General features: G+C 59.4%; 2 protein-coding genes across 5 annotated transcripts in view; one reads left to right on the forward strand and one right to left on the reverse strand.

Moving 5' to 3' along the window:
- Positions 1-50: 50 nt before the first annotated feature.
- LOC112424529 (NADH dehydrogenase [ubiquinone] 1 alpha subcomplex assembly factor 8) lies at positions 51-1,931 on the forward strand. The gene is made up of 3 exons (XM_071081814.1): positions 51-186; positions 308-418; positions 1,720-1,931. Exons 1-3 carry the CDS (start codon positions 103-105, stop codon positions 1,747-1,749), a joined length of 225 nt encoding a protein of 74 aa, XP_070937915.1. The 5' UTR covers positions 51-102; the 3' UTR covers positions 1,750-1,931.
- Positions 1,932-6,583: 4,652 nt separating this feature from the next.
- Positions 6,584-24,943, reverse strand: part of LOC105469292 (solute carrier family 38 member 10) — a 52,926-nt gene continuing 34,566 nt past the window's right edge. For 3 of the 4 annotated variants that reach the window (XM_011720180.3, XM_011720182.3, XM_011720183.3), the window contains 7 exons: positions 22,201-22,357; positions 14,409-14,576; positions 13,531-14,019; positions 12,837-12,956; positions 11,436-11,459; positions 8,469-8,645; positions 6,584-8,259 (listed from right to left, as the gene is read on the reverse strand). In XM_011720180.3, coding sequence (XP_011718482.2) covers positions 7,130-8,259; positions 8,469-8,645; positions 11,436-11,459; positions 12,837-12,956; positions 13,531-14,019; positions 14,409-14,576; positions 22,201-22,357 — 2,265 coding nt within the window. In that variant the 3' untranslated portion in view covers positions 6,584-7,129. The remainder of the gene's footprint in view (positions 8,260-8,468; positions 8,646-11,435; positions 11,460-12,836; positions 12,957-13,530; positions 14,020-14,408; positions 14,577-22,200; positions 22,358-24,943) is intronic. The other variant, XM_011720181.3, reaches the window with a different exon arrangement.

The following is a 24,943-nucleotide window of genomic DNA, read 5'->3' on the forward strand; positions in this document are numbered from 1 at the left end:
AGGAAAGGTTATGGGCGGAAGCGCCGACCTATCAAGCTGTTTGACACCGGAAGAGGATGGACCTAAGATGACGGCGCCCAGGGGCTCTGGGAACAGCCACTCATGTCTGTGAACGGAGCTGTGTGGGGCCGCGTGCGAAGCCGCCTCCGCGCCTTCCCCGAGCGGCTGGCCGCCTGCGGGGCCGAGGTGAGGAGCCGCGGGCAAGGCCAGTGCTGCTGGACAGGAGGAGCAGCGCGGGGAGGTGACTGGGAGGGAGGGCGGTGACGGGATCAAGGGACCCCATGACCCGCGCCCATCCCCTCCGCAGGCCGCGGCGTACGGCAGGTGCGTGCAGGCCTCCACGGCCCCAGGCGGCAGCCTAAGCAAGGACCTCTGCGCGCGGGAGTTCGAGGCCCTGCGGAGCTGCTTCGCCGCCGCGGTAGGTGGGCGCGGGCCCCTCCTAGCCCTTCCCCTCCAAGATCCAGGGGGCCCCAGCTTTCCTTTGCTTTCCCGTTGGTTCAAGGTTTGAGCGCCTGCCGCGTGCTTTAGACGCCGGCTGACCAAACCACCGAGCCACGGACGAGCCCGCGAAACCTCGGCCGTCCCGGGTTTGTCCCTGCGTGTTTGTAAACCGGGACTGGCACCAACCTCAGAAAGGATGGGAAATGTGTGCACTACAGCGCCTGGTAAAACGCGTAAGCTTTCGCGTTAGCACTGCCGCCGAGGGGTGTCAGGCCAGGATCGACCCAACACAGGACTCCCAGAAAGTGCCCAGCACCTTCCGGGTCTTCATCTCCCTTCACTTGCAGCCCGCCCCGTGCAGCTGCAGTGGATTCCTTCAGCACCTGTCCTGCCGGGCACCCCCAGCCACCCTCACAACTGGCACGATAGGGCTTCTTGCCCGTGGGGGCTTTAAGTCATTCTGAGGCTGGTTCCCTAAGTGTCAGCCTCTCTGGGTACCACCTCAGTGTATCTGGGGTAGGCCGTGATGCCAGTGCTGACTCTTGTTTACTGGGAGCTATTAATCCGCAGATTTGGACCAGAGAAAGGGTAGTTGAACAAGAGCTCCATGGCCTTCATAGCTACCCGGCCCTAGCAGCCTTGGATCCAGGGGTGGGTAACTCATCAGAAGTTGCACTTTTTGCCGGGTATGGTGGCGCATGCCTGTAATCCTACCACTTTGGGAGGCTGAGGCGGGTGAATTGCTTCAGCCTAGAAGTTTGAGACCAGCCTGGGCAACATACGGAGACCCTGTCTCTACAAAAAAAAAAAAAAAAAAAAAAATTAGCCGGGCCTGGTGATGTAGTCCCAGCTACTTGGGAGGCTGAGGTGGAAGATCACTTGAACCTGGGAGGTGAAGGTTGTAGTGAGCCGAGATTGCGCCACCGTACTCCAGCCTGGGCGACAAAGCGAGACTGCATCTCAAAAAAAAAAAAAAACTTGGGGGGCTCCTGCTTTCCCTTTATGAGAGCTTGGGTCCCAGTGTGGCATCTGGTGGGGGCTCAGAGGAGGGTGCAGCAGTGAGTTCCATGACAGTGTCATGAGGCCCTTGTCCCATGGACAAGTGACACAGAGAACTGGCCCATGGGGCCCAGGCTCCAACCAGTCGAGCCCCCACCACATGCCAGCACCACGTTCTCTGTAAGGCATTTGCGTAGAACACATTTAGTGTGGTAGCTTTCTTTTGAGCCATATCTAACTTGGAAGCAAGCCATTCAGACAAAACACTTTATCTTGCAGGCCAAGAAGACGCTGGAGCGAGGCTGTTAGGAGGGACTCTGAGCTTCACACCTGACTGCTGCCGTGGGTGCGGTGCCCTCGTCCTCATGGCCCCTGGTGGCACACATTGAATGCCTAGGGCAGAAAGGAAGTGGGAATGGCGAAGATGTGACGTTCCTGGGTGTTAGATCCTGTATTTCTTCTTCTTAACAAGTTGAGGCGTGGGTAGAGGAGGAATTGGTTTTCCAGTGTTGTGTCTGTAAATCTGAGTTCGAATAAGATATAATGGAAGCCACGATAAAGACTCCGTTAAGTCCTGCAGCCTGGGGCTTACTGTGTGCAGACTGTGACATGTGGGTCTTGGCCTCTCCGAGGTGGAATGGGGCCCAAAGCCTTTCCCCCAAAACTGGAAGGGCTGGGACTTGGGGACACCCTGCCTCAAGGTCCCCATTTTAAAACATTCTCGGCCGGGTGCGGTGACTCAAGCCTGTAATCCCAGCACTTTGGGAGGCCGAGACGGGCAGATCACAAGGTCAGGAGATCGAGACCATCCTGGCTAACATGGTGAAACCCCGTCTCTACTAAAAAAATACAAAAAACTAGCCGGGCGAGATGGTGGGCGCCTGTAGTCCCAGCTACTCGGGAGGCTGAGGCCGGAGAATGGCGTGAACCCGGGAGGTGGAGCTTGCAGTGAGCCCAGATCGCGCCACTGCACTCCAGCCTGGGCGACAGAGTGAGACTCCGCCTCAAAAAAAAAAAAAAAAACATTCTCACTAAGGTATTTAATGTGAATCTGGTGAAGCCTGCAGATCTCGCTGTGGGTATACAGCACACACCAAAGACAAGGACGTCAGCACCACAAGGGGACATTCCATGGGGCAGGGTCCTCACAGGTGGTTTTCCTGGACATGGGGCAGGGCGGGGGCTCTTCACAGAAGGGCCTGAGTCTCCGAGAGGGGCCTGTGTAGAGCACCAGCAGCCACTGCCCCTCCTGTGTGGGGTTGGTCACCCCCCTCAGCAGCCCGGGTACTTCACTGATGGCACCTGCCCTCTCGTTCCCCCTGCTTGTCACATCACTTGACCTAAAACTAAGGTGAGAAGGGTCACATCCTGATGCTGCCCGGGCACTTGTTGACCTTGAGACCTGGGAGTCCGTGGGGCCTGAGCGCCACCTGCAGGGCGTGGCGGGGACTGCGTGGGCTGTGGAGGTCGCACTGTCATGGGGCTGCAGCCTGCACCTGCCCCCAGGCCCGTGCTAGCAGCTGACCCCGTGGGCCTCTGAGGTCTGTTCCTCCATGTTTCCTCCTACAGATGCTACCCCAGAATTAGCCTGGCTTCCCCTAAGGGTCAAATGCCCTGCGGTCTGATCTGGGTGGTGAGTCTGCAGGAGCCAGGCCAGAGCGCTGGATTTTGTCCCAAGGGCCAGGATAGTGTCACATCTTGGGAACCACAGAAATCCAGACCAGACTGCTGGGGTGAAGCCACCACAGCCCATCCGTGCACAGGCCAGACTCACGTCCTGTGCTGGCATGACCCACCCGACCCGCCTCCCCAGCGTGCACGGCCAGCTGCCCCCACCCTGCCTTCCTCCCCACGTGTGCCCAGCACTCATCCATGAGCAAGCCTCACTGCACAAACGTCCTTTTCTTAGCCCTGTCACGCCCTCTCCTCCGTTCTCTGGCAATTCATTGGCAGAGCTTCCTGCATCTTCTCCCTCCAGATCCAGCCTCCTGTCCCGCCCACAGACCTGTCTTCCCAGCACTCCCCCTTGCTGTCCTTCACCCCGTGTGTGAGGTGGTGACAGACCTGCCAGACTTTCTGTGGCCCAGCGTGGCCCACACCTCCAAACTCAGCTCTCAGACCTCCTGGGGACACCGTCTTTTCTGCCACTCCAAATTTCCTTTTTCCTTCCAAACCTTCCTGCACTTTTGCTCTGCCCTTCCTCCCTGAGTGACAGCTCAGGAAGCTGGGGGGGAGTGGGGGAGGGGCAGGGAGCAGGCAAAGGGAAGGGGGAGGGGTTCTGCTGTTTCCCCACCGCAGGGACAGTGCAGAGCTCTTAACTACTTCAGATGCACTTGGGCCGTCCTGCTGCCCTAACAAAGCTCTGAGACTGGGTGATTTACAAAGAACAGCCTGATTTCTCCCAGCTCTACAGGCTGCAAAGCCCGAGATCCAGCCACTGGCACTGGTGTCTGGGGAGGGCCTTTGTGCCACGTCCTCATGCTGGAGAAGGCGGAGGGGCAAGAGAGCAAATGACCTGCATGCTGCGTGCAGCCTCTTTTATGAGGCTTTTTTTTTTTTTTTTTTTGAGACAGAGTCTCACTCTGTTGCCCAGGCTGGAGTGCAGTGGCACAATCTTGGCTCACTGCAAGCTCTGCCTCCCAGGTTCACGCCCTTCTCCTGCCTCAGCACCCCAAGTAGCTGGGACTACAGGCGCCTGCCACCACGCCCAGCTCATTTTTTGTATTTTTAGTAGAGACGGGGTTTCACTGTGTTAGCCAGGATGGGCTCAATCTCCTGACCTTGTGATCCCCACCTGCCTCAGCCTCCCTAAGTGCTGGGATTACAGGCGTGAGCCACCGCGCCCAGTCCTTTTATAAGGCTCTTAATCGTAGGAGCGAGGAAGGAGCCCTCAGCCTAGTCACCTGTTGATACTATCACTTAGGCAACTCCTGGATTTTGGAGGGGACACGTTCAAATCACAGCAAATGCCTTGGCTCTCAGGCGATGCCAGAAGTTCTTTGAGGGCTGAGCTCCACTCAATCTGTCCCTCGGCCAGTGTGCTGTGCAAGTCTGTTCCCGCACAGAAGTACCACTGGCAACGGGACGGCACTATCCCTGCGGCCCTGCTCTGGAACTGAGCCCCCAGAGGCAGGCTCCACGGCCCAGTGACCTGCACCAGGACTGACCAGACAGGAGCAGCCTGTGGTCCGTCAGAAAGCGCAGCCTGGCCCCGGGGCCCCTCTGTGTCGTTCTGAGAAGCCCCACCCCGGGGTCTGCCAGGCTTTTGGGGAAGGAAGTTTCTCTTTCCTTCCCTGAGGGGCTGCCACCTGGGCTGGGGGTGGGCAGGAATAAGGAAGTGTGCGTGGGGGCGGGTGACCCTGCCTGTGGCTGGGGGTGTAGGGATTCCAGGGTGCAGCAGGATGGGCGGCAGCAGAGGCACGGCGGTCACGGATGCCTGTGTGTGTCGGCCGAGGGCGGCCCGCTCCAACAGCAGCCATCTCAGCAGAAAGCGGGAGGGTGGAATAACCTCCAAAGAAAAAGAAAACTGGGTCACGGCAAGATATTTGGGGAAATCCAGCCAGAATGAAAATCTCACTTTGAGCAATTTAACAAATGGAGTTCCAATCTGAGGGGAACGTCCAGAAGGCGTTTTACCACTGAGCAGTGGTTCATCTGGAACTGTTTTTAATTGAGACTGAAAGACAGAAATGGCCAGGACTGAACCCCCTTGGCGGGGTACCTCCCAACTGCTGAGCAGTGCCCCTGGTCCTGCAGCCTCCTCCCAGCCCACGGGACTCCGCAGGCGTCACCACTCAGCCTCCAGAAGCTTCCCTCTAGTTAATTTCCAGTCTTCAGGCCGGGCGCTGTGGCTCAAGCCTGTAATCCTAGCGCTTTGGGAGGCTGAGGTGGGTGGATCACAAGGTCAGGAGTTCGAGACCAGCCTGGCCTACATGGTGAATCCCGGTCTCTACTAAAAATACAAAAAAAAAAAAAAATTAGCTGGACGTGGTGGCACTTGCCTGTAGTCCCAGATACTAGGGAGGCTGAGGCAAGAGAATTGCTTGAACCCAGGAAGCAGAGTTTGCAGTGAGCTGAGATTGTGCCACTGCACTCCAGCCTGGGTGACAGAGTGAGACTCTGTCTTAAAAGAAAAAAAATTCCAGTCTTCAGGCTGCCCAGTGACATCCTTCAAGGTAAGAAACTACAATAAAAAGCCAAAGGATATCAAAAGGTGCAGGTGGAAGACACCGCCAGAGGCCGAGGCCGGGCCCTCCGTGCAGAGACCCTTCACCAACATGGGCCCCCCAGACCCCTTCGTGGCAGGGTCGGGGCACAAACTCCCCAGAGGATGAGCCGACACAGACTCAGGGAAGCAGTCCCCATCTACACGTGCTTGGACACAGCAGCACCTCCTCTCTCCCGCCAGGCAAGAGGGCTGTGGAGCTTGTCCTGGACACGGGGCAGCATGCATGTCGGCCTGGCCCTGGGGGCTGGACAACCTCCTGGCACCAGGCGGGTCTCTGCCTGCTCACAGGGTCTCTCTGGGGCTGTGCTGCGTCTCGTGTCCAGTCACTGCGATGCTCGATGTTCAGGTCATGGCACTGTTCCCTCGTGACCTCTGGCCTCTACTTTATACATGTGGAATCCTGAGCTGGCCTCAGACTTTCAGTCACTCCCCCAACTTCACTAATCAGGTATCAGTGGTGTTTTTTACTTTTAAAAAAAAAGCCGGCCGGGCGCGGTGGCTCAAGCCTGTAATCCCAGCACTTTGGGAGGCCGAGGCGGGCGGATCACAAGGTCAGGAGATCGAGACCACAGTGAAACCCCGTCTCTACTAAAAATACAAAAAATTAGCCGGGCGCGGTGGCGGGCGCCTGTAGTCCTAGCTACTCAGGAGGCTGAGGCAGGAGAATGGCGTGAACCCAGGAGGCGGAGCTTGCAGTGAGCCGAGATCGCGCCACTGCACTCCAGCCTGGGCAACAGCGTGAGACTCTGTCTCAAAAAAAAAAAAAAAAAAAAAAAAAAAAGCCACAACTGGATTTTGCAAAACACAGACCATGGAGGGCTGGGCCAACCAAGAGGAGTGTCCCTGGATGCCCCACTCGCGAGTCCGGCCCCTGCTCCCTGCGTTTCCCGGACACCAAACAGCACCCACTGAGGCTGGGCGAAGGCAAAAGTGTTTATTCAAAACTTCCTGCCACACTGTGGGAAACATCAGTAAACAGTTGTAACTCCGAGTCGCTGCAAGTTTGGGGTTGGACGCTGGCTCTCACGGTAGCCTGTGCTGGGACCATCAGCAGCCATGTGCACCTCCACGCACGGCCGAGCTCAACCTGAAGACCACGCGTGCTGCCTGGCAGAAGCAGGAGGCCTGACCGCAGACACAGCGGCTCCCAGCCTGAGCCTGGGTGTGCACCGGCCGGCTCGCAGCGGAGGCCACGTCTCCTCACAGACTGGAGTGAGCTCAGAGTCTAGAGGTTAGAGGACCTCAGACTAAGAGCTGCAACAGAACGACAGCAAGAACATTCTGGAAACAATGCCACAGTGAATCTTTTATACTCTCACTCACACTTGGTGAGGGCCTCAGACGTGAAACCCTGGAGATAGATGAGTGTGACCTCCAGAGTTCGGCTGGGATGCAGCTGAGAAAGACCTGCTGCTGGCCGGGGAAGACAGTGGCTGGCGTGGCCCTCATGGCCAGCAGGTGCTAGGACTCCTCCAGAGCCCCGGGCGCCTGTCTAAGCTGCCGGCTGTGGACCACCTGCAGAGCTCCCCCCACAGCCTGACGGAGCTGGGCGTCCAAGGCGCCACGGAGGTTGTTCACCTGGACATCAGGCAGGGAGTTAAGGCCAATGATGACCCCGTCCCTTGGGGCCAGCTCGCCCTCTGCATGAGGGTTAAGGTCCCGCCGTCGCCTCCGGAGGTCAGAGCCAGCCTGCAGTTTCAGGTCCCGGTTAGGCTTGGCATTGTGCGGCCTCTGGTCCCCCGGGACAGCTCGTTTGGGCCCCAGCTCTGGCTCTGGCCTCTGCCTGGGCTCCTGGACAGCAGCGTCCTCCCTGCCTCTCGGCTGCTCGTGAGACACAGGCACATGGTCCCCACCGTGGGCCTCCTTTCTCATCTCCAGGTGACCGCCATGGTCCCGCCGGTGGCCCTGCTGTCCGTCCTGCCCGCCATCAGAGATGACCCGCGGTTCCGGCTGATGGACCACAGCCTGGGGCTGTGCAGCCGCTCCTCCCGCCCTGCCGGGCAGGTCCAGGTCCGCTGCAAGGCCCAGGTCTCGGCTCATCTGCTTGGGCTCCATGCGAGCGTCTCCCATCTCTGCTCCTGGCTCTGCCACAAGCCAGTTGGCTTCCTTCAGAATGCCGGTGCCAGTGGCTGCCACCTCCTTCCCAGGTTTTTTCCTGTCTTGGGAACCACCGCCAGTAATGTCCTGACTTTGCCTGGGGAATTCCTCTGCAAGGTGCTCCTCTGGACCCCTGGCTTCCCTGGCGGGGTCTGGCACGGGCACCTGCTCTGGGCCCTTGGGGAGCCCCTTCACCGTGCCAGCTGCCCCGGGGGCGGCATCCTTCTGGCCATCTCTCGGCTTGGCCTGGGCTGCCCGAGGCTCTGTGTCAGGGCCGCCATCAGGAGGGCCAGCAGGGTCTCTGCCTGCAGGCCCCTCAGGGTGCTCCAGGGAACGCTGGTTAAGGTCCTGGGATGGAGCGGGGCGGCCCCCGGGAGCTTTGAGGACATGGTCCAAAGGCAGGGGAGGCAGATTCTCCACCGTCTCCCTGGCCTTGCCTTCGGGGGCCTCCTGGCCTCTAGGCACCGCCGCCCCGGGCTCTGGATGCACCTCCACTGCAAATGAAGTCGGCCATCAACTGAGCCATAGCACTGAACACAGGGTGCCAGTGGGGCCCAAAAGAACAGGCAACACTGGGCACTGGGAACCAAACCCACACTCACCCTCAGGACTTGAGGCCACCGAGGCTCAGACCCAGCCGCATGATGACGGCAGGAGACCCCCTGCCTGGCCCCACCCCACTCCATCCGCCGGCCCAGCCTACCCTGCCTGGGCTTGTCCTCCTCATCCTCCTGCCTCTGCTGGTGGATCTCCTTGTGCTGCTCCTCGATCACCGCCAGCAGCTTCTCCTGCTGGTCCAGCAAGCGCTTTTGCTGCACCTGCTGTTCTTTGATCACCTGAAGCAGGACGGCGTGGTCCAGCATCTCTGCCCTGCCAGCCTCTGGGTTTGGAAAGAACACAGTCAGAGGGTGCCGGGGCTGCTCATGCATCCTGCTGGGCCAAGACTGCGCCCACAGCAAGACAACACACAGGTCACCTGCAGGGAGTGCGCCCGAACACTGGCCACTGGTGACACTCGTCATGACCGTGACCATGAAGCCCGGACAGCGCAGTGAGACACGCAGGTCCGAGGGCCCGGGAGAGGCTGTGCCCTGACTGCTCCTGGAAGCCCACCCGGGACGGCCTCTCCCGCCAGCCAGCCACTCTGCTGCATCGTTCTCCCACTGGCTGTGCCGCAGCTGCACCCGGCAGGACCCCAGCAAGCCTGCTTGTTGTCCATGAAAATGAGTGTCCAGAGCAACACGGAGTCAAAAGGAATGTGCCAGAATGTCAGAGATGGTTATCTGGGCTGGGTGGGTTTTTCTTTTTTTTTTCCACTTTACACATTCAGTTGTTCTAGGACAAATATGTAAGAAAATAAGCCTGGGCATGGAGGCTCATGCCTGTAATCCCAGCAATTTGGGAGGCCGAGGCAGGCAGATCGCCTGAGCCCAGGAGGTAGAGACCAGCCTGGGAAACATAGCAAGATCCCCATCTCCACACACACACACACAAAACATAAAAATAAAAATTATCAGGGTGTGGTGACAGGCATCTGTACTCCCAGCTACTCGGGAGGCAGAGGCCCAAGGATCACTTGAGTCCAGGAGGTTGAGGCTGCAGTGAGCTGTGATCACACCACTGCACTCCAGCCTGGGCAACAAAGCGAGACCCTGTCTCAAAAAAGAAAAAAAGAAAAGAAAAACTGTAAGCTATGTTTTGAAAAGAACATTGGTACTTTTAGAAAGTTTCCTCCGAGATGAGAATTTTAAAAACAAACAAAAGCTGTCTTCTTTTAAGGGGAGCATGGGAGCTGGAGCGTCAGTGAGGTCCCGGCCAGCCGTCCTGACCACTGCTCCTGAACACCATCTGCTGTGGAAATTCTGGGCAGGTCCTGCGTGATGGGGAGCCCTGGTGCGCCCAGCGTTAAGAGCTGGTGCCGGCAGCAAGGGCCAGAGGACAGGCCTGCCCGGGTTACAGCTGGCGCACACTTGCTGCAGGGCCAGGCCTGCCCGGGTTACAGCTGGCGCACACTTGCTGCAGGGCCAGGCCTGCCCGGGTTACAGCTGGCGCACACTTGCTGCAGGGCCAGGCCTGCCCGGGTTACAGCTGGCGCACACTTGCTGCAGGAGCACCTGGTCCGACTCGCTTCAGCACTGGCCAGTTATTTGTTGCAAGCGGCCGTGAATTATGTAATTTTTACAACACATTTTCAGATTATTATAGGAAGCTTTGAAAAATGATGGGTTAGGGCTGTGAGGCACAAAAGTTCAATCCAGGAGCAAGAAGGATGTTTTGCGAGTAGTGAGAGCAGATATCTCAGGGAGGGCCCCTGCATGCCAGACATAGACTGATGCGCCGGCCCAGCCTCCCCAGTGACACCATGACCAGCCAGAGAAGCGCAGGGTCAGCATTCTCCCAGGAACGCAGCCCGGGGCATCGCCCAGACCCCTGCATGTGGGGGACAGGGCCAGCTCCAAGGAGATCAGGGCCATGGGGCTGGCCCTCGAGCGGCAGCCCCTGCTCCCTGCCAGCACCCCAGGCCAGACGCCTGCCTGCAGGGAAAGGCCATGACGGGCAGAGCAGGTCTCCTGCAAACCTCCTTTCACATGAGGAAGTGCAGGCAGCAGACCAGCCACCTTGGCCATGGGCCACACTCTCGCCCTGGGTGCTGCAGGGCTCAACCACGGAATCGTCAACAGTACAAGGACAAGATCCCACGTGCCAGTGACACCTCCCCGTACTCCAGGACAGGGTTCCGAAAGGGCAGGCACCACGGCCTCACTTGTTCCCCGAAGGACTAGCCCTGGGCCTGGTGCTGGGAAGAGGAGTAAAGACGAGGAGACAGAAGGGAGGAGGGGGAGGGGGAGGAGAGAGAAAGAGAGGAGGAGGGAGAAGAAGGAAGGCGAGGGAAGAGGAGGACAAAAGAGGAGGAAAGAGGAGGGAGGAGGAGGAAAGAGGGAAGAGGAGGGGTAAGGAGGGAAGAGGAGGGAGGAGGGAGGGAAGAGGAGGGAGGAGGAGGGAGGGAAAAGGAGGGAGAAGGAGGGAGGGAAGAGGAGGGAGAAGAGGGAGAAGGGAGAAGGAGGGAAGAGGAGGGAGAAGGGAGAAGGAGGGAAGAGGAGGGAGAAGGGAGAAGGAGGGAGGGAGAAGGAGGGAGGGAGAAGGAGGGAGGGAAGAGGAGGGAGGAGAAGAGGAAGAAGGGGAAAAAAGAGGGGGAGGGGGAGGGAGGAAGGAGCCTTGCCACGTCCAGCCAGAAGCCACATGGGACTCATGTGAAGCACTGTGGAGGAGACAGGCTGTTCCTACAGCCAGAGCCCACCTACACCACAGGGACCAGACTGCAGAAGGCACGGAGCCACCCACCTATTGAGACCCACACAGATCTCTCAAGGCGGCCCATGAGGCAGCAGCGCAGGCAGCGCCCCGCCTCGGCTGGTGCCCTAAGCAGCCTGCCCCCTGATGACAGGCAAGGCCACAGCAGGGCTGAGGAGGACCACGGCATTTATAACACAAGGGAGCAGAGTGGGCATCGGGACCCCGCCTGAGGGCTGCGGCTGAGCCTGGGTCTGGGGCCTGACACGTGTCCCCATGCAGGGCTGTCCTGGGGCAGGTGTGCCGCCGAGGGGCTGCGCTCAGGTCTGAGGCCCTCCAGGCGCGCTCTTTACTTCAGCACACTCCTTTGGGTTCGTACCTGCTACTATCTTTTTAATCTCAGCTGTTCGTCCCGTTGAGAGGCATACGGAAGAAAGGCAGAATAGGAAACCGTGAAAAGTCTTTGTCAGAAAGAAGAAAATCAAAAGAATCAAACAGGTTCAGGTAACAGAGCATAGGAATTGGAACCAAAAAATATGGCCTGACTAAAACCTAAGGCAAAATCCCACACGTGCGAACTTCTGAAGCAGCTCAGAGCTCCGGAAGCCCAGGGGCACCTTTCGGCTCTGTCTTCCGCGCTGCAGGTGCAAGGAGGGTGAGGTGTACCCGTGAGAAGCCAGGCTGCAGCCACTGGGACACGGCTGTCCTGAGGCCACTGGGACACGGCTGCTGCACCCGCCCTCCCTCGGACCGGCTGTCCTGAGGCCACAGGGCAAGAGGCGCCGGCAGGAAGTGCGTGTCTTACGAACGCCCTGGGAGGTGCCCGCGCCAAGGCTGGCCCAGAGCTCCCACACCTGCTCCCAGGGGCTTGGCCCAGGAGGCTGGAGCGGCTGTGCCCTGTGACCCCCATACAGATCCCTGGAACAGACCCTCTCAATGCCGGGGCACACGTGGACGCCGCATGGGGCACAGCTGACCACCCTGAGAGAAGGCTTGGACGCTGCCACCAAATGTACCTGACTTTTGGCAAGCGGGGGCTCAGCCACACACCCTCAGAGGGCGAGTGGACCCCCAGCCTGGGAGAGGACATGGCACAGAAGCCTGTCCCCAGCAGGCCCACAGGGGGGGCTGCTGCCACCCAACTGCGTGAGGTCACAAGGAGGGGCCGCAAAAGCCAACAGCTGGGACCCAAGGGGCAGGAAGGTTGGAGGAGGAGTCACAGTAAGTTTTATTCTCAGGAGAGCAAAGGCATGAGGAGCCTTCCTGGAGGAACAGGTGACAGATCCCTGCCGATGAACACAGCCGAGCTCCGAGGGCCGAGGGAGTGCGAGCAGCGCTCTGGGCTGGGGCTCTGCTAGGACCAGGGTGGGTGCAGCCACCCGCAAGCCGGGTCCCCTCGGGGCACAGCCTTAAAATAAACCTCCACATCTGGGTGCAGGCACGCCCACACCTGCCTGGCTTTAAATACTGCGAGTGTTAGAACTGCTAACAAACCTGCTTTAAAATGAGACAAAATGGTAATCACAAGCCAGGTGACAACGCTGCAGGTGTTTTAAAGGGGAGTAAGGGAGATAAAACGCTCCCAGGGAGGGATAAAACGTTCCCAGAAAGCAAGCTGCTGATGGGAAGGGAGCAGAAAGCTATCCGAGGGGTCTGCTTATAAGAAAGAGAAGGGTGCCTGACAGGGCTCCCTAGGATGACCTGGGCATCCCCCCAGGGCTAGGGGAGGGGCTGCTGCTCCCTGGGCCTGAGGCGGGCAGCTGTGGGGCTGAGGCCTTACCTTCCAGCTGGCTGGCCGCCTGGTCTCCGCCCGCTCGCTCCACGTCCCTCTGCTCGCGAGGCTCAGGCGGCAGCCCAGCCCCCGGAGCCGGCTTCTCTGCTGGGAAGGGAGGCTTCCCACCTGCACATACGGTGAAGACTCAGGAGGTTTTGCAGGAAAGTCAAGGGAGGATTGGGGGGGGACAGAAGGCAAGGGAGGGACAAAAGGAGGTGGCAGATGTTTCTAAAGAGACACCCCCGTCAGCACAGTTTATATTCAACCTGATGATTACTAGCGAAGCAATAAAAAAATATTTAACAACCTCATAGGCTTGTGGCAATGAGCCAATGTTAACTGCCTTCGCAATTAAAATGCAAGAACCGTCCTAAGCAGCTCTTAGACGGGCACTTAACAACGTGTTACCTGTCAGGCGCCCCCCGCGCCACCCCCCGTGTACGCGCAGACACACGAGCACAGCGCGGCACCTGACATTTAGTGGTCTGGCAAACAACTGTGTGACAGATATTACAGTAGCTGTCAGCCACCAGCCTCTTCCTGTCCCCACCAGCTGCCGGGCCGCCCCATTTGCATGCTAATCTGGAGCAGGACGAGAGACTGGGGCCTGAGGGAGGAGCCATCGATTCTGCTGCCCCTGCCCAGCCTCCCCAGCCCAAGAGGGAAGCGTTGTCCCACACGAGCCCAGGGTGACACCCACCATGGTCACTGTCCTCTGCGGGCTGCCCTGTATCCCCGGCGGCGTTGCCTGGTGGCGGCACCCCATCGGCCTTTTCCCCTTCACCCACTGCCAGGGCATTCTGCTGCTCAGACAGCACTGCCTGGGGCCGAGGATGCAGGTCCCTGTCTCCTGGCCCCAGGTCTTCCTTTGCAGGCTGGACAGCTGGCTGGCCATCTGCTTCTGGAACTTTCTGGGGATCTTCAGGAAGATCGCCTGCTTCCTCCAAGGCCTGGGCCTGTCCAGGCCTCTTCCCAACCTCTCCCTGCTCCGGCTCCCGTTTCTCTCTTTCTGAGTCGGGCAGAGGCGGTGCCATCTGGCCTTGGACCCCTGGAGCCTTTCCGCCCACGTGTCTGGATGGAGGTTTGTTCTCTTCTGGCACCTCTCGGTCTTGGCCTTCATCTACCACCACCTTGTCGTGAGGAACAGGAGGCTCGTGGCGGTGGGCCTCGCCCACAGGCATGGCAATCCCTGCAAGGGCACGGGGGACAGATGGGGTTAGGCTGAGGCCCCTCCTTCCCTTCCCAGGGAATCTGAACTGGGCTCTTCCCTGGGTTCTGGCTCCCAACAGTGTGACACAGGCCAACAGATACCACCTCCCCGCTGGCCTCCCTGCTGCCTGGTCAAGCACAGTTGACACTAAAGTTACACCAGGGGCAGCTGCAAACAAGTTGCTCTGGGAGGGGCAGCACATTCATCTGAATTGAAAGACACAGAAAACAAAAATGACCAGAACTTAGGATGGGCTGAAGGGAAACACACACACACAGCCCCGAGAGCCACGCCGCAGGGTGTCCGGCCTGCAGAGGAGGACCTGGGGCCCCCCTTCCCCGTCTCCACCCCCGGCCAGTGCCCAGTACCTTGCCCAGGGCGATCAAGCTGTGCCTCCTCCTGTGCCTCCTTGCCATCTTCCCGTCCAGGCACATCCACGGGCCCCTTGATCTGGGCCTGCTCCAGCTCCTCTCTCTCCTTTGGCAGCTTCGGCTTCTCCCGGCCATCCTCGGCCATGGCCACGACCGGATCCTGGGCTGGGAGCAGGGCACAGTTAGGGAACCGCACTGCAGGAGCGGGGCGGCTCTCCCTGGACTCTTACCATATTTTCCAGCCCAATGGCAGAGCCAAAGCAGTTATTTTTTTTCCTGTTCGATCATTAGCAGCTAAGTAGCACAGAAAACTGTCATTTTTCATGTGTATTCATAACAAAAATATGTCAAAATGCAATTTACACCTAACTGGGGGCAGGGAGAGCTAGAGTCCATGTAATACTCAGTCATTACCACCAGATGGCAGCATGAGCCCACCGACCGACTCTCCCACAGTCCCCTCCATTACCGCCATCACCTCCATCACCACCGCCATCACCTCCACCACCATCACCGCTACCAATCACCATCATCTCCATCCCTACCACCATCAGTGCCATCACCACCGTCACCACTACCATCACCATCACTGCCACCCCTACCATCATTGCCATCACCTCCGTCATCACCACCATCATCTCCAGCCGTACCACCACCACTGCCATCCCCACCACCATCGCTGCATCACTGCCACCTCCATAATCATCACCTCCATCACCGCCATCATCACCTCCATCACCACCTTCCTGTCCCAGCAAGGCCATATGTCCACTGAGACAGGCGCTGCAGCCTAGGGGGACTCAGGTGAAGCTGTCTGGGGAAGAATTCACAGAGTCCGGTTCAGAGCAGCAGATGGGGGCTCACCAGCTCCCAAAGGAGAAGAAAATGGGGACAATTATCTTAGCTTTATACCAGCCTTCTAAGAGCAGCCTGATGTGTTAGTCTAGGGAAAGAGACAGTTACACTGTTGTCAATTTGGAGTTGAGAGTCCTAGACAAACTGTAGAGGATAGGTACCACCCTACTGGGTAATAAACCAGTTAACAGAAAGCAGACACTAGGCTCTACAGTTTAGCTAAGTAACAAATTCAACCGTTGTTGTTGGGTTTTTTTTTTTTTTTTTTCAGACGGACTCCTGCTGTGTCGCCCAGGCTGCAGTGCAGTGGCGCAATCTCAGCTCACCGCAACCTCTGCCTCCCAGGTTCAAGCAATTTCCATGCCTCAGCCTCCTGTAGCTGGGATTACAGGCACCTGCCACAATGCCTGGCTGATTTTTGTATATCTTTAGTAGACACAGGGTTTCACCACATTGGCTAGGCTGGTCTCAAACTCCTGTCCTCAAGTGGTCCACTGCACCCGGCCCAAGTGACCAGTTCTATAAGCGTTTGGCCACCCGCCAGAGCAAGTGAAAACACACCAGTCGCCATCACATGATTAAGCCTCGGCAGAGGCTCCATATGCAGAAACGAGCCACGACTGTCACTCAAGAGGGCCTGTCCAATGGATGACTACGTGAAGAAAGGGAGGCTGGGGAGGGGAAGGGAATATATAGCAAAACAAAGGAAATCTCCATTGTCACAGGACAAGTTGCCTCTGAGAAGTCATTTTCTCAGCACGAAGCAAAATTCAGTTCCTCAGGCCGTGAATGACCGTCTGGGGCTCCAGCGGGAGCTCCGTGTGGGTGCAGGAGCCGCAGGATGGGAGGTGAGCACGGTGAGCCAGGAGCTGCCCCAGAGGTCCCTTTCTTTGGAGAACCTCCCGGGAACGCCATGCCTCTCAGCGTTCTGCAAGTGTTGCTGGATTGCACGGGCACCTGCCGGAAGCCTGCGCGAGCGTCCTGGCTCCCCGCCGCCGGCAGCAGCTGACCAGCCGAGGGCCGCACTCACAGCCTTCATGCCTGGCGCTCTGCAGCTGTCCGCGGGCAATGCACACAGCCTCTTCCACAGCGGAGCCGACCTTTGCGTCAGGGACAGTTTGCCCGCAGTGCCTCTTGGCTGCAGTAAAACTAACACAAAACTTCAAAATTAGCAACTGAAAAACATCTGAGTGCTGCCAGCCGCTTCGGATCTCGACATGAACACAGGTTGCGCAAAGACAGAAAGGGGCCCTGTGTGGGCAGTGCCCCCGCCAGCTCACGACTGAGCTCCTCAGGAGGGAGGAGATCTCTGGCATCTGAATTTCTTCTCCTAAGAGGCCAGCAATACACCAGCTAAGCCACAGTAGAGGCGGCCACGGCCAAGAGGGACAGCTCCACACACCCCCTGAGGAACACCCAGCGGAGGGTGCTGCCGCAGAGCAACCATCCCCCTCATTCGGCTTCAAAAATCGCCTCCAGGCCAGGTGTGCGGTGCGGCCGAGGCAGGAAGACCACTCGAGGTCAGGAGTTTAACACCATCCTGGCGAAACCCTGTCTCAACAAAAAATACAAAATTAGCCGGGTGTGGTGCCGTGCCTATACTCTCGGCTACTCGGGAGGCTGAGGTGGGAGAATCGCTTGAACTTGGGAGGTGGAGGCTGTAGTTAGCCAGTATCGTGCCAGTGCACTCCAGCCTGGGCGACAGAGCGAGATTCTGTCTCAAAAAGAAAAAGAAAAACAAAAATCATCTCCAGTCACAAAAAACCACGACCCGTGGGCGTCATCGGCACCGGCGCCAGGGATGCCGTGTTAGGCCCTGTCCCAGCGGCTCCTCACTGCCGGGTGCTGACTTCCCAGCTCCTGGCACGCACAGAAACACACACCTTCCTAACAAGTGACAGAGGCCACGACTGGGCCACGGCGGAGGCGGATCCCTCACTTTCCTCCCTGCTGTCCAGTCGGGCACGGAGGCCCCGAGGCTGCCAAGGCCACAGCTCAGGACTCAGTCTTTGGAGTGAGGCACACTCGGGGACTTGGAGGTGGTGACCTGGAGGGGAAGGGGCAACATCTAATGCGTCCCCAACTCCACATTCAAGGCTGGCGTCCACCCCAGTCCAAAGGCCAGCACAGACGGGCAGGGAGGCCAGCGACGCTGCCGTCCAGACCCCAAGAGTTGGCAAGGTGGCTCTGCAGGCTGCCAGCCTGGACCCGCCGTGGCTCCCTCTGTGTGCCTTGTGATCAGCAAAGACGGAGACAGTCATGTCAGATGGTCCCCAGAAGAAGCGACTTTTAAACATAGTCCCGGTGGCCGGGCGCGGTGGCTCACGCCTGTAATCCCAGCACTTTGGGAGGCCGAGACAGGCGGATCACAAGGTCAGGAGATCGAGACCACCCGGGCTAACACGGTGAAACCCCGTCTCTACTAAAAAATACAAAAAACTAGCCGGGCGTGGTGGCAGGTGCCTGTAGTCCCAGCTACTCGGGAGGCTGAGGCAGGAGAATGGCGTAAACCCGGGAGGCGGAGCTTGCAGTGAGCTGAGATCCGGCCGCTGCACTCCAGCCTGGGTGACAGAGCGAGACTCCATCTCAAAAAAAAAAAAAAAGAAACATAGTCCCAGCATCCCACTGACGGAGTTCCTCATCCACTCGAGCGCCACCCCAAGTTCACGAGGAGGCTCGGGATCCCAGGGCGCCACACTCGCAAGAGGCGGGAACAATGGCCGCTGACGTGACTTTTAAAAGCTAGTCCCTGCTTTTAGGCAACTTTTCCAATAGCTGCTTTCTGACTTTCCCTTGATGCTGCCATGAGAAAGGATTACTCATTAAGGGCTTGGCTTTACAGCCCAATCTTCCACACATAGCTGACCGATGACCTCATGGTCTCATCTTTCCGAACGTGGAGGGGAATCCCAGGCCATCTGGCTCCTGGTACCCGGGTGTCTGGGCTGGCAACATAGCCAGGCCCTGGTACAGCCTCCAGCAGGCGGAACCTCCTCACCACTGCTTTTGCCTCCACTGCGGCTGGCACTGCTGCTGTCTCTTGGGAGGCGGGAGAAGCTCCCAGTTCCTTCCATACAGCACGGAATGATCTGTGAGAGACTTAGGGCCACATGCTTCCCCCTTCTCTCCTCTGACTGTGGGGACATTGCCACCCTGCTGGAGCAATGCCCTACTGAGAAAGCTTTTTGTTTGTTTGTTTGTTTGTTTGAGACAGAGTCTTGCTCTGTCGCCCAGGCTGGAGTGCAGTGGACGGATCTCGGCTCACTGCAAGCTCCGCCTCCCGGGTTTACACCATCCTCCTGCCTCAGCCTCCCGAGTAGCTGGGACTACAGGCGCCCGCCACCTCACCTGGCTAGTTTTTTTGTATTTTTTAGTAGAGACGGGGTTTCACCGTGTTAGCCAGGATGGTTTTGATCTCCTGACCTCGTGATCCGCCCGCCTGGGCCTTCCAAAGTGCTGGGATTACAGGCTTGAGCCACTGTGCCCGGCCTTTTTTTTTTTTTTAAGAGACAGGGTCCCACTCTGTCACCCAGGCTGGAGTGCAATGGTGCCATCTCGGCTCCCTGCAGCCTCGACCTTCCAGGCTCAAGCGATCCTCCCACCTCAGCATCCTGCCACTATACCCGGCTCATTTTTGTATTTTTAGTAGAGACGGGGTTTCACCATGTTGGCCGGGCTGATCTCAAACTCCTGACCTCAGGTGATCCTCCTGCCTTGGCCTCCCAAAGTGCTGGGATTCCAGGTGTGAGCCACCACACTGGCCCGGAGAAGGCTTCTGATAGCTCCTTTGCTGTGTCCCCCACACCTCTCCTCCTGTTATAATTTTGTGCCGTGTTTCTGCTGCTGTCCTGAAATGGCAGGGAGCTGATTCCATTGTCTGAGATAACTGTGCCAGCCGCACAGGACCTGGCCAGGTTCCGAAGGACCCTGCCTCCCGCAGCCTCTGGCCTGGGTTGAGCCATGTGACCTGGCTCCACGCGTGGGGGCCGTGTGTCCCCGCTTGGGCCTGAGCACACAGAACTGTGACCATCTCTGCCCCTGCACCAACACGCACGACCCGTCGACACCCAGCCAGACCCTCATTCCGTCCCCTATCACCGCATTCTGGCTCCCTTCTCAGCCAGGCCGCTGCCTCATTTGCTCACCGAGTGGAAGTGCAGCTGTGCCTGCCCCACTGGGGGAGCGGGCACGAGGGTGCCTGAGGGGTGTGGGCCCTGCTGTGCTGCCCCGTGCAGCAAATGAGGGGCGTGCAGGAACCGGGAGGGACGGGGGACCTGCAGCTCCAAGAAAGGAACAGATGTCACAAAACCCGAACCTGCCCCTCGCCTCCAGGGTGCTAGAGAGAGCAGGTAGGAACGGCCCGACTCCCAGCTTTCAAGGTAACCGTCTTCATGAGCCTTTGCAGGGACTCAGCCATGCTCACAAAGACCTGCGAGGCCGTGCATGGGGCCCAGGCTGTGCGCGTCTAACCACGACATCTGCATGAGGATGGGATTCCCAGCCATAGCCCAGGGCCACGCAGGACTCTCACCCGGTCAGCAGATACCATTTTTGGCCTCTGCAGCATCAAGGAGACCAATAAAACTCCGCTCAGCCGTCCGACAGGGAGCGCGCATCGGTGCAGGACCCTCGACCCCAGCTCAGCCTCAGCCAGGCAGCCCATCTATCATGGGGGAGCCGGGGCTGGAAAATCGGAGACACGCTAAAAACAAGCGGCATGTGGTTCTGAGAGGGGCCATGTGTTTTGTTACAGCCTCGTGGAAGAAATAGAAACCAGATGTGGCCTCGGAGGGCACCAGGTGAGCCGGAGGCGGCCCGCACAAGCCTCATGACAGGATACAGCTGCTTGCACCAGCCGCAAGCGGAGGCCGTGCAGGGCTGGGGGGACGGGGAGCCTCCTGCTGGCTGCCACTGAGAAGAGAAGTCCACTCCCAGCAGCCCGCTAGACGAGGGCGACACCCCTCACTGCCCAGGCCGGGGGGTCCCAGCACACTGGACCCACCGACAGTTTCCGTGTCAGCGCCCACTCTAGCCCAGAGGCCTGGACAGCAACAGGTGGCCCTGCTCAGCAGTACCGAGCCTGGGGCCCCAGCTGAGGTGGGTGTAAAACCCCCACCTGCCTCTCCAGGTGGACTTTGTTCCAGGCCGAATCACCAAAGCCAACGCAGGGCAGCTGGCAGCCACCGGCGGCTTCCAACACTCACGTTTTCTTCCTCTGGTGACCCCAACTGTCCCCAGCCACAGCCCCGCCAGCTGCAGGGAACCCAGAAGGCAGGGCTCCCCTGCCCACCTTCGCCATCCAGGAACAGTCATCCTTGGCAAATCTGAGCACAGCGGATCCAGGGAGACCCTCGGAGGGTGTGTATGAGGTGACAACACTGGGAAGGAGCTTTCCAGGCACAGAGTGCGGAGCTCAGAGCAGAGATGACAAGAAGCCCCAGGGTCACGGCTGAGACGGCGCCCCCACACGCTCAGCAGAAGCCAGGGGCTCCCTTCGACGGACCTCTCCTCCTGGCCATTATAGAAGTGGAGGCCCCTCCCCGAGGAGGAAGTCACTGGCCAGCACCTCCACAGCGACCTGAGACCCCCAGCCACAGCCGGTACTGCTCACCAGGGCTCCCAGGGTGGTGTGCAGATGACGCCCAGACAATCTGACTGAGCTGGGGCCTCTGCTCAGGGGTGCGTTGGACGTGGCGGACACACAGGCACTGTGGATGAATAAACCCGGCTGTTGTCAGGGGCAGAAGACCCCAGCATGAAGGTCATCGTGGACGGCACCTGCCTGCCCATGCCTGCCTGGCGCCACTCAGAGCTCGTGGGCAGGCCTGGGCCCGGGGAGGTCTGCTGCCTGCAGGGCCGCCCAGTGTGGCACTCCCCCTCTAGGCCTGGGAGGGTCAGGGAGGCAGTAGCCATCCAGGCCACGGAGCTGCAGCTGCACCTGGAAAGCCACACTCAGGAAACACCTATCTCTGCACCCCTGGGCTCTGCCACAGACGGAGGCATCAGGGTTACGGGGCACCGCGGCCGGGACTGTGCCACAGACGGAGAGTCAAGATTACAGGGCACCGCGGGGCCCATCCCAAAGTGGCCTGCAGCTAGCTGCATGAGGGCTCACGGTCCTAACTCCACCCACGGTCCTGGTGAACAAATAATAAATAACCTGAAGCAGCAAACCAAACTGAGGCCTGATCGCCGACCCTGTCCAGGAGAAAACCGGAGAAACTGACATCCTCAAATGAACAGCACGTGAGCAACACTCAGAAACGTACACCCCACCTAGCCCACCGAGTGGCAGGCATCCAGGCCGGCGGCCACTCCGTCTCACGTTCCCCACATACAGGCGGCCACTCCCATCCCACGTTCCCCGCATACAGGCGGCCACTCCCGTCCCACGTTCCCCGCATACAGGCGGCCACTCCGTCCCACGTTCCCCGCATACAGGCGGCCACTCCCGTCCCACGTTCCCCGCATACAGGCGGCCACTCCGTCCCACGTTCCCCGCATACAGGCGGCCACTCCCGTCCCACGTTCCCCGCATACAGGCGGCCACTCCCGTCCCACGTTCCCCGCATACAGGCGGCCACTCCCGTCCCACGTTCCCCGCATACAGGCGGCCACTCCCGTCCCACGTTCCCCGCATACAGGCGGCCACTCCCGTCCCACGTTCCCCGCATACAGGCGGCCACTCCTGTCCCACGTTCCCTGCATACAGGCGGCCACTCCTGTCCCACGTTCCCCGCATACAGGCGGTCACCCCACAGCCAGCCATGGTGCACAGAGCATCTTCATGGGCAAGGCGGTGGCCCTACCCCGCTGGCTGCACCCACATAGGACAGAGGCCACTGAGCAGATAAGCACAATCCTTGGACCAGACCCAGGAGATGCCCAGTGGGCACCTGCCCTGAGAAGGCTCAAAGGCCCAGGGTGGGCATACCTGAGAGTCGCGCTGCCTCTGCCTTCACCAAACCCTCGGCCTCTCCAAGTCGGCCACCGGGGGCTTCCTCTGCCAAGTCCTCGGGGACCTCCTCGCCCACAGACAGTGTGGTGACAGTGCTCACCACCAGGATGCCCAGGCCGACCCACAGCACCACCTGCGGAGACAAAGACCCCAGGGGCGGGAGTCACAGCTGTGGCCCCCGCTCCTGCCGAGCATAAAACTGGCCTGGCAGAGAGGCTCCGGGACGGGGTGAGGCACGAGGAGAGTGGACATGACAAAGTCCCCCGAGGGTGACAGGCGTGCAGTCGGCCCTGCCTGAGGACAGGTGGCCACTCCCGGGGAGACTTGGGCCCGCCTGCCGGCGAAGCTCCTGACGGCTGGGAGAGGGCTGAGCCCCGATGCGCTGCTCTCAGAGCATGGCGGGACTCCTGGCATCCAGCCTGTGGCTGACAAGCCCTCCCCGCCAGCTGGGGTCATGGGCCAACCCTGTCAGAGCTATGCCAGCCATTCAGGCTGGAGCGGGAGGGACAGAATCCGTTCAGAAGAACTGGTGACACCTCCCTGGTCCAACACAATTAGAGAAGAGGGCTCCGCGGCGGGAAGGACCCGCACTCTCTGAAGCTGGTGGCGACTGAAAAAGAAAAGCCGGCGGAGAGCCTGCTTCCTCCACTTCCCTCTCTGCCACCTGGAAGCACGGGGCTAGTGTTGGTGTCTCCGGACACCAGGTGCTGCTGAGGCTCTGAGGTCAGTGGGCTCCGCCGAAGAGAGCCTGGCCGCCGTGTGCCTCAGGGCTTGTAGGATGCCCAGGGAGCCCAAGGCCCCTCTGGCAGTAGCCACAGCTGGCCGGAGCATGTGGTGATGGCAGGCCTGCCCCAGGTGCACGTGGGGCCACTGTCTGATGTATGTTCTGGAGGTCCGGGCAAGGCCTGCAGGCTCGGTGGCCCACAGAGTCTGCCTCACCCTGGGCCCAAATGTTCTGCATTTGTACAGGCCCCTTCAGCCACGTTACATCTTCCTTGCAGCGAAGGGAAGAGTCCCAGGGCAGTGGTGGTGTCCGGAAGGCGACCAAAGCAGTCTTTTTTTTTTTTTTTTTTTTTTTGAGACGGAGTCTCGCTCTGTCGCCCAGGCTGGAGTGCAGTGGCCGGATCTCAGCTCACTGCAAGCTCCGCCTCCCGGGTTTACGCCATTCTCCTGCCTCAGCCTCCTGTGTAGCTGGGACTACAGGCGCCCGCCACCTCGCCCGGCTAGATTTTTGTATTTTTTAGTAGAGACGGGGTTTCACCGTGTCAGCCAGGATGGTCTCGATCTCCTGACCTCGTGATCCGCCTGTCTCGGCCTCCCAAAGTGCTGGGATTACAGGCTTGAGCCACCGCGCCCAAAGCAGGCTTAAGATAATAAAAAGAGGAAGAAACCTGAAATCTCCCGAGGCTATGCGATCTGTGTAGGGAGCACGTGTGGAAAGGCCTGCCCGGTAGCAGCTGTCAGTGGGTGACATGGGTGGCCATGGCTTAGAGGCCTGATGCCAGAAGGAAAGGCCATCAGAGGCAGGCCTTGGGGGCCCGTCACAGCCCTTGTGACCTCTCCTACACCAGAGATGCCCCTGGACCTCTGTCTTCAGGCCCTGCCCTCCCGAGGCCTCTGCCAGCCGGCACAGGGCAGACACCAGGCTCGGGCCACCTGGGATAAAGGGTCTGGATGGAAATTTTTTTTTTTTTTTTTTTTTTGAGACGGAGTCTCGCTCTGTCGCCCAGGCTGGAGTGCAGTGGCGCGATCTCGGCTCACTGCAAGCTCCGCCTCCCGGGTTCACGCCATTCTCCTGCCTCAGCCTCCCGAGTAGCTGGGACTACAGGCGCCCACAACCGCGCCCGGCTAATTTTTTGTATTTTTAGTAGAGACGGGGTTTCACCGTGGTCTCGATCTCCTGACCTTGTGATCCGCCCGCCTCGGCCTCCCAAAGTGCTGGGATTACAGGCGTGAGCCACCGCGCCCGGCCTGGATGGAAATTTAACCCGACCCACCAGGAAGTGCCTGGACAGGAGACCGTGTTATCTGGAAGCCCTGGGAAGCCCCTCAGTGTAGGAACCCTGCCCCGCAGGGCAGCACACCCTCACCTCTAACTGGGCACAGACGGGACGGCTGGGAACTTGGGGGGCCTGTGGGGAGTGCAGCGGCTGCCCAGGCTCAGTGGCAGGGGGAAGCCCATGGAGCCCCAGCGCAGCCTCCAGTCCTGTGCCTTCCAGCACAGCTTCCTGCAGAGCCGAAGAACTTCCTTTGAGGACACGGTCGTTCAACAGGACCAGTGTGCCAGACACCTGGTTTCAGAGCACCCCGAGACTTTCATTTCTGCAGCGATCAGATCAACACAGCCGCAGAGCTGGCCGGCAGGAGGAATGCAAGCCCACTCCAGACGTCTCACCTGAGTTTGGAAATCCAGGGGCCTGACCAGGGGCCACACACTGCCCGGATCATAGCACCCTCCCCTGCAGAAGTGATCAGGGCCTCCAGACACACAAGGCATCGCTGAGTCAAATGCAGAGAGAAGCACCAGGGGCAGGGGAGAAAACGCTCACTTTCGCTCCACACGTGTAGACAGAGCGCGAGTCCACACTCCGCACTTCCGTCACGAAAAGCACAGCTGGAGGCGGGGGCTCTGACTGCTGTGCACCACGCGCCTCAATCTGGGTCTCAGGGCAGCCCGGTTAGCATCCAGGCACCCACCCAGCAAGGCCCCAAGCCTCAG

The sequence above is a fragment of the Macaca nemestrina genome, chromosome 17, assembly GCF_043159975.1.
Source record: "Macaca nemestrina isolate mMacNem1 chromosome 17, mMacNem.hap1, whole genome shotgun sequence".
NCBI classification, from domain to species: Eukaryota; Metazoa; Chordata; class Mammalia; order Primates; family Cercopithecidae; genus Macaca; species Macaca nemestrina.

What these genes read in the sequence shown, in the direction of transcription:
- LOC112424529 (XM_071081814.1), top strand. Translation starts at nt 103, where the DNA reads ATGTCTGTGAACGGAGCTGTGTGGGGCCGCGTGCGAAGCCGCCTCCGC. An exon ending in TGGCCGCCTGCGGGGCCGAG is followed by an intron (nt 187 to 307) that starts GTGAGGAGCCGC and finishes TCCCCTCCGCAG; the next exon opens with GCCGCGGCGTACGGCAGGTG. An exon ending in GGAGCTGCTTCGCCGCCGCG is followed by an intron (nt 419 to 1,719) that starts GTAGGTGGGCGC and finishes TTTATCTTGCAG; the next exon opens with GCCAAGAAGACGCTGGAGCG.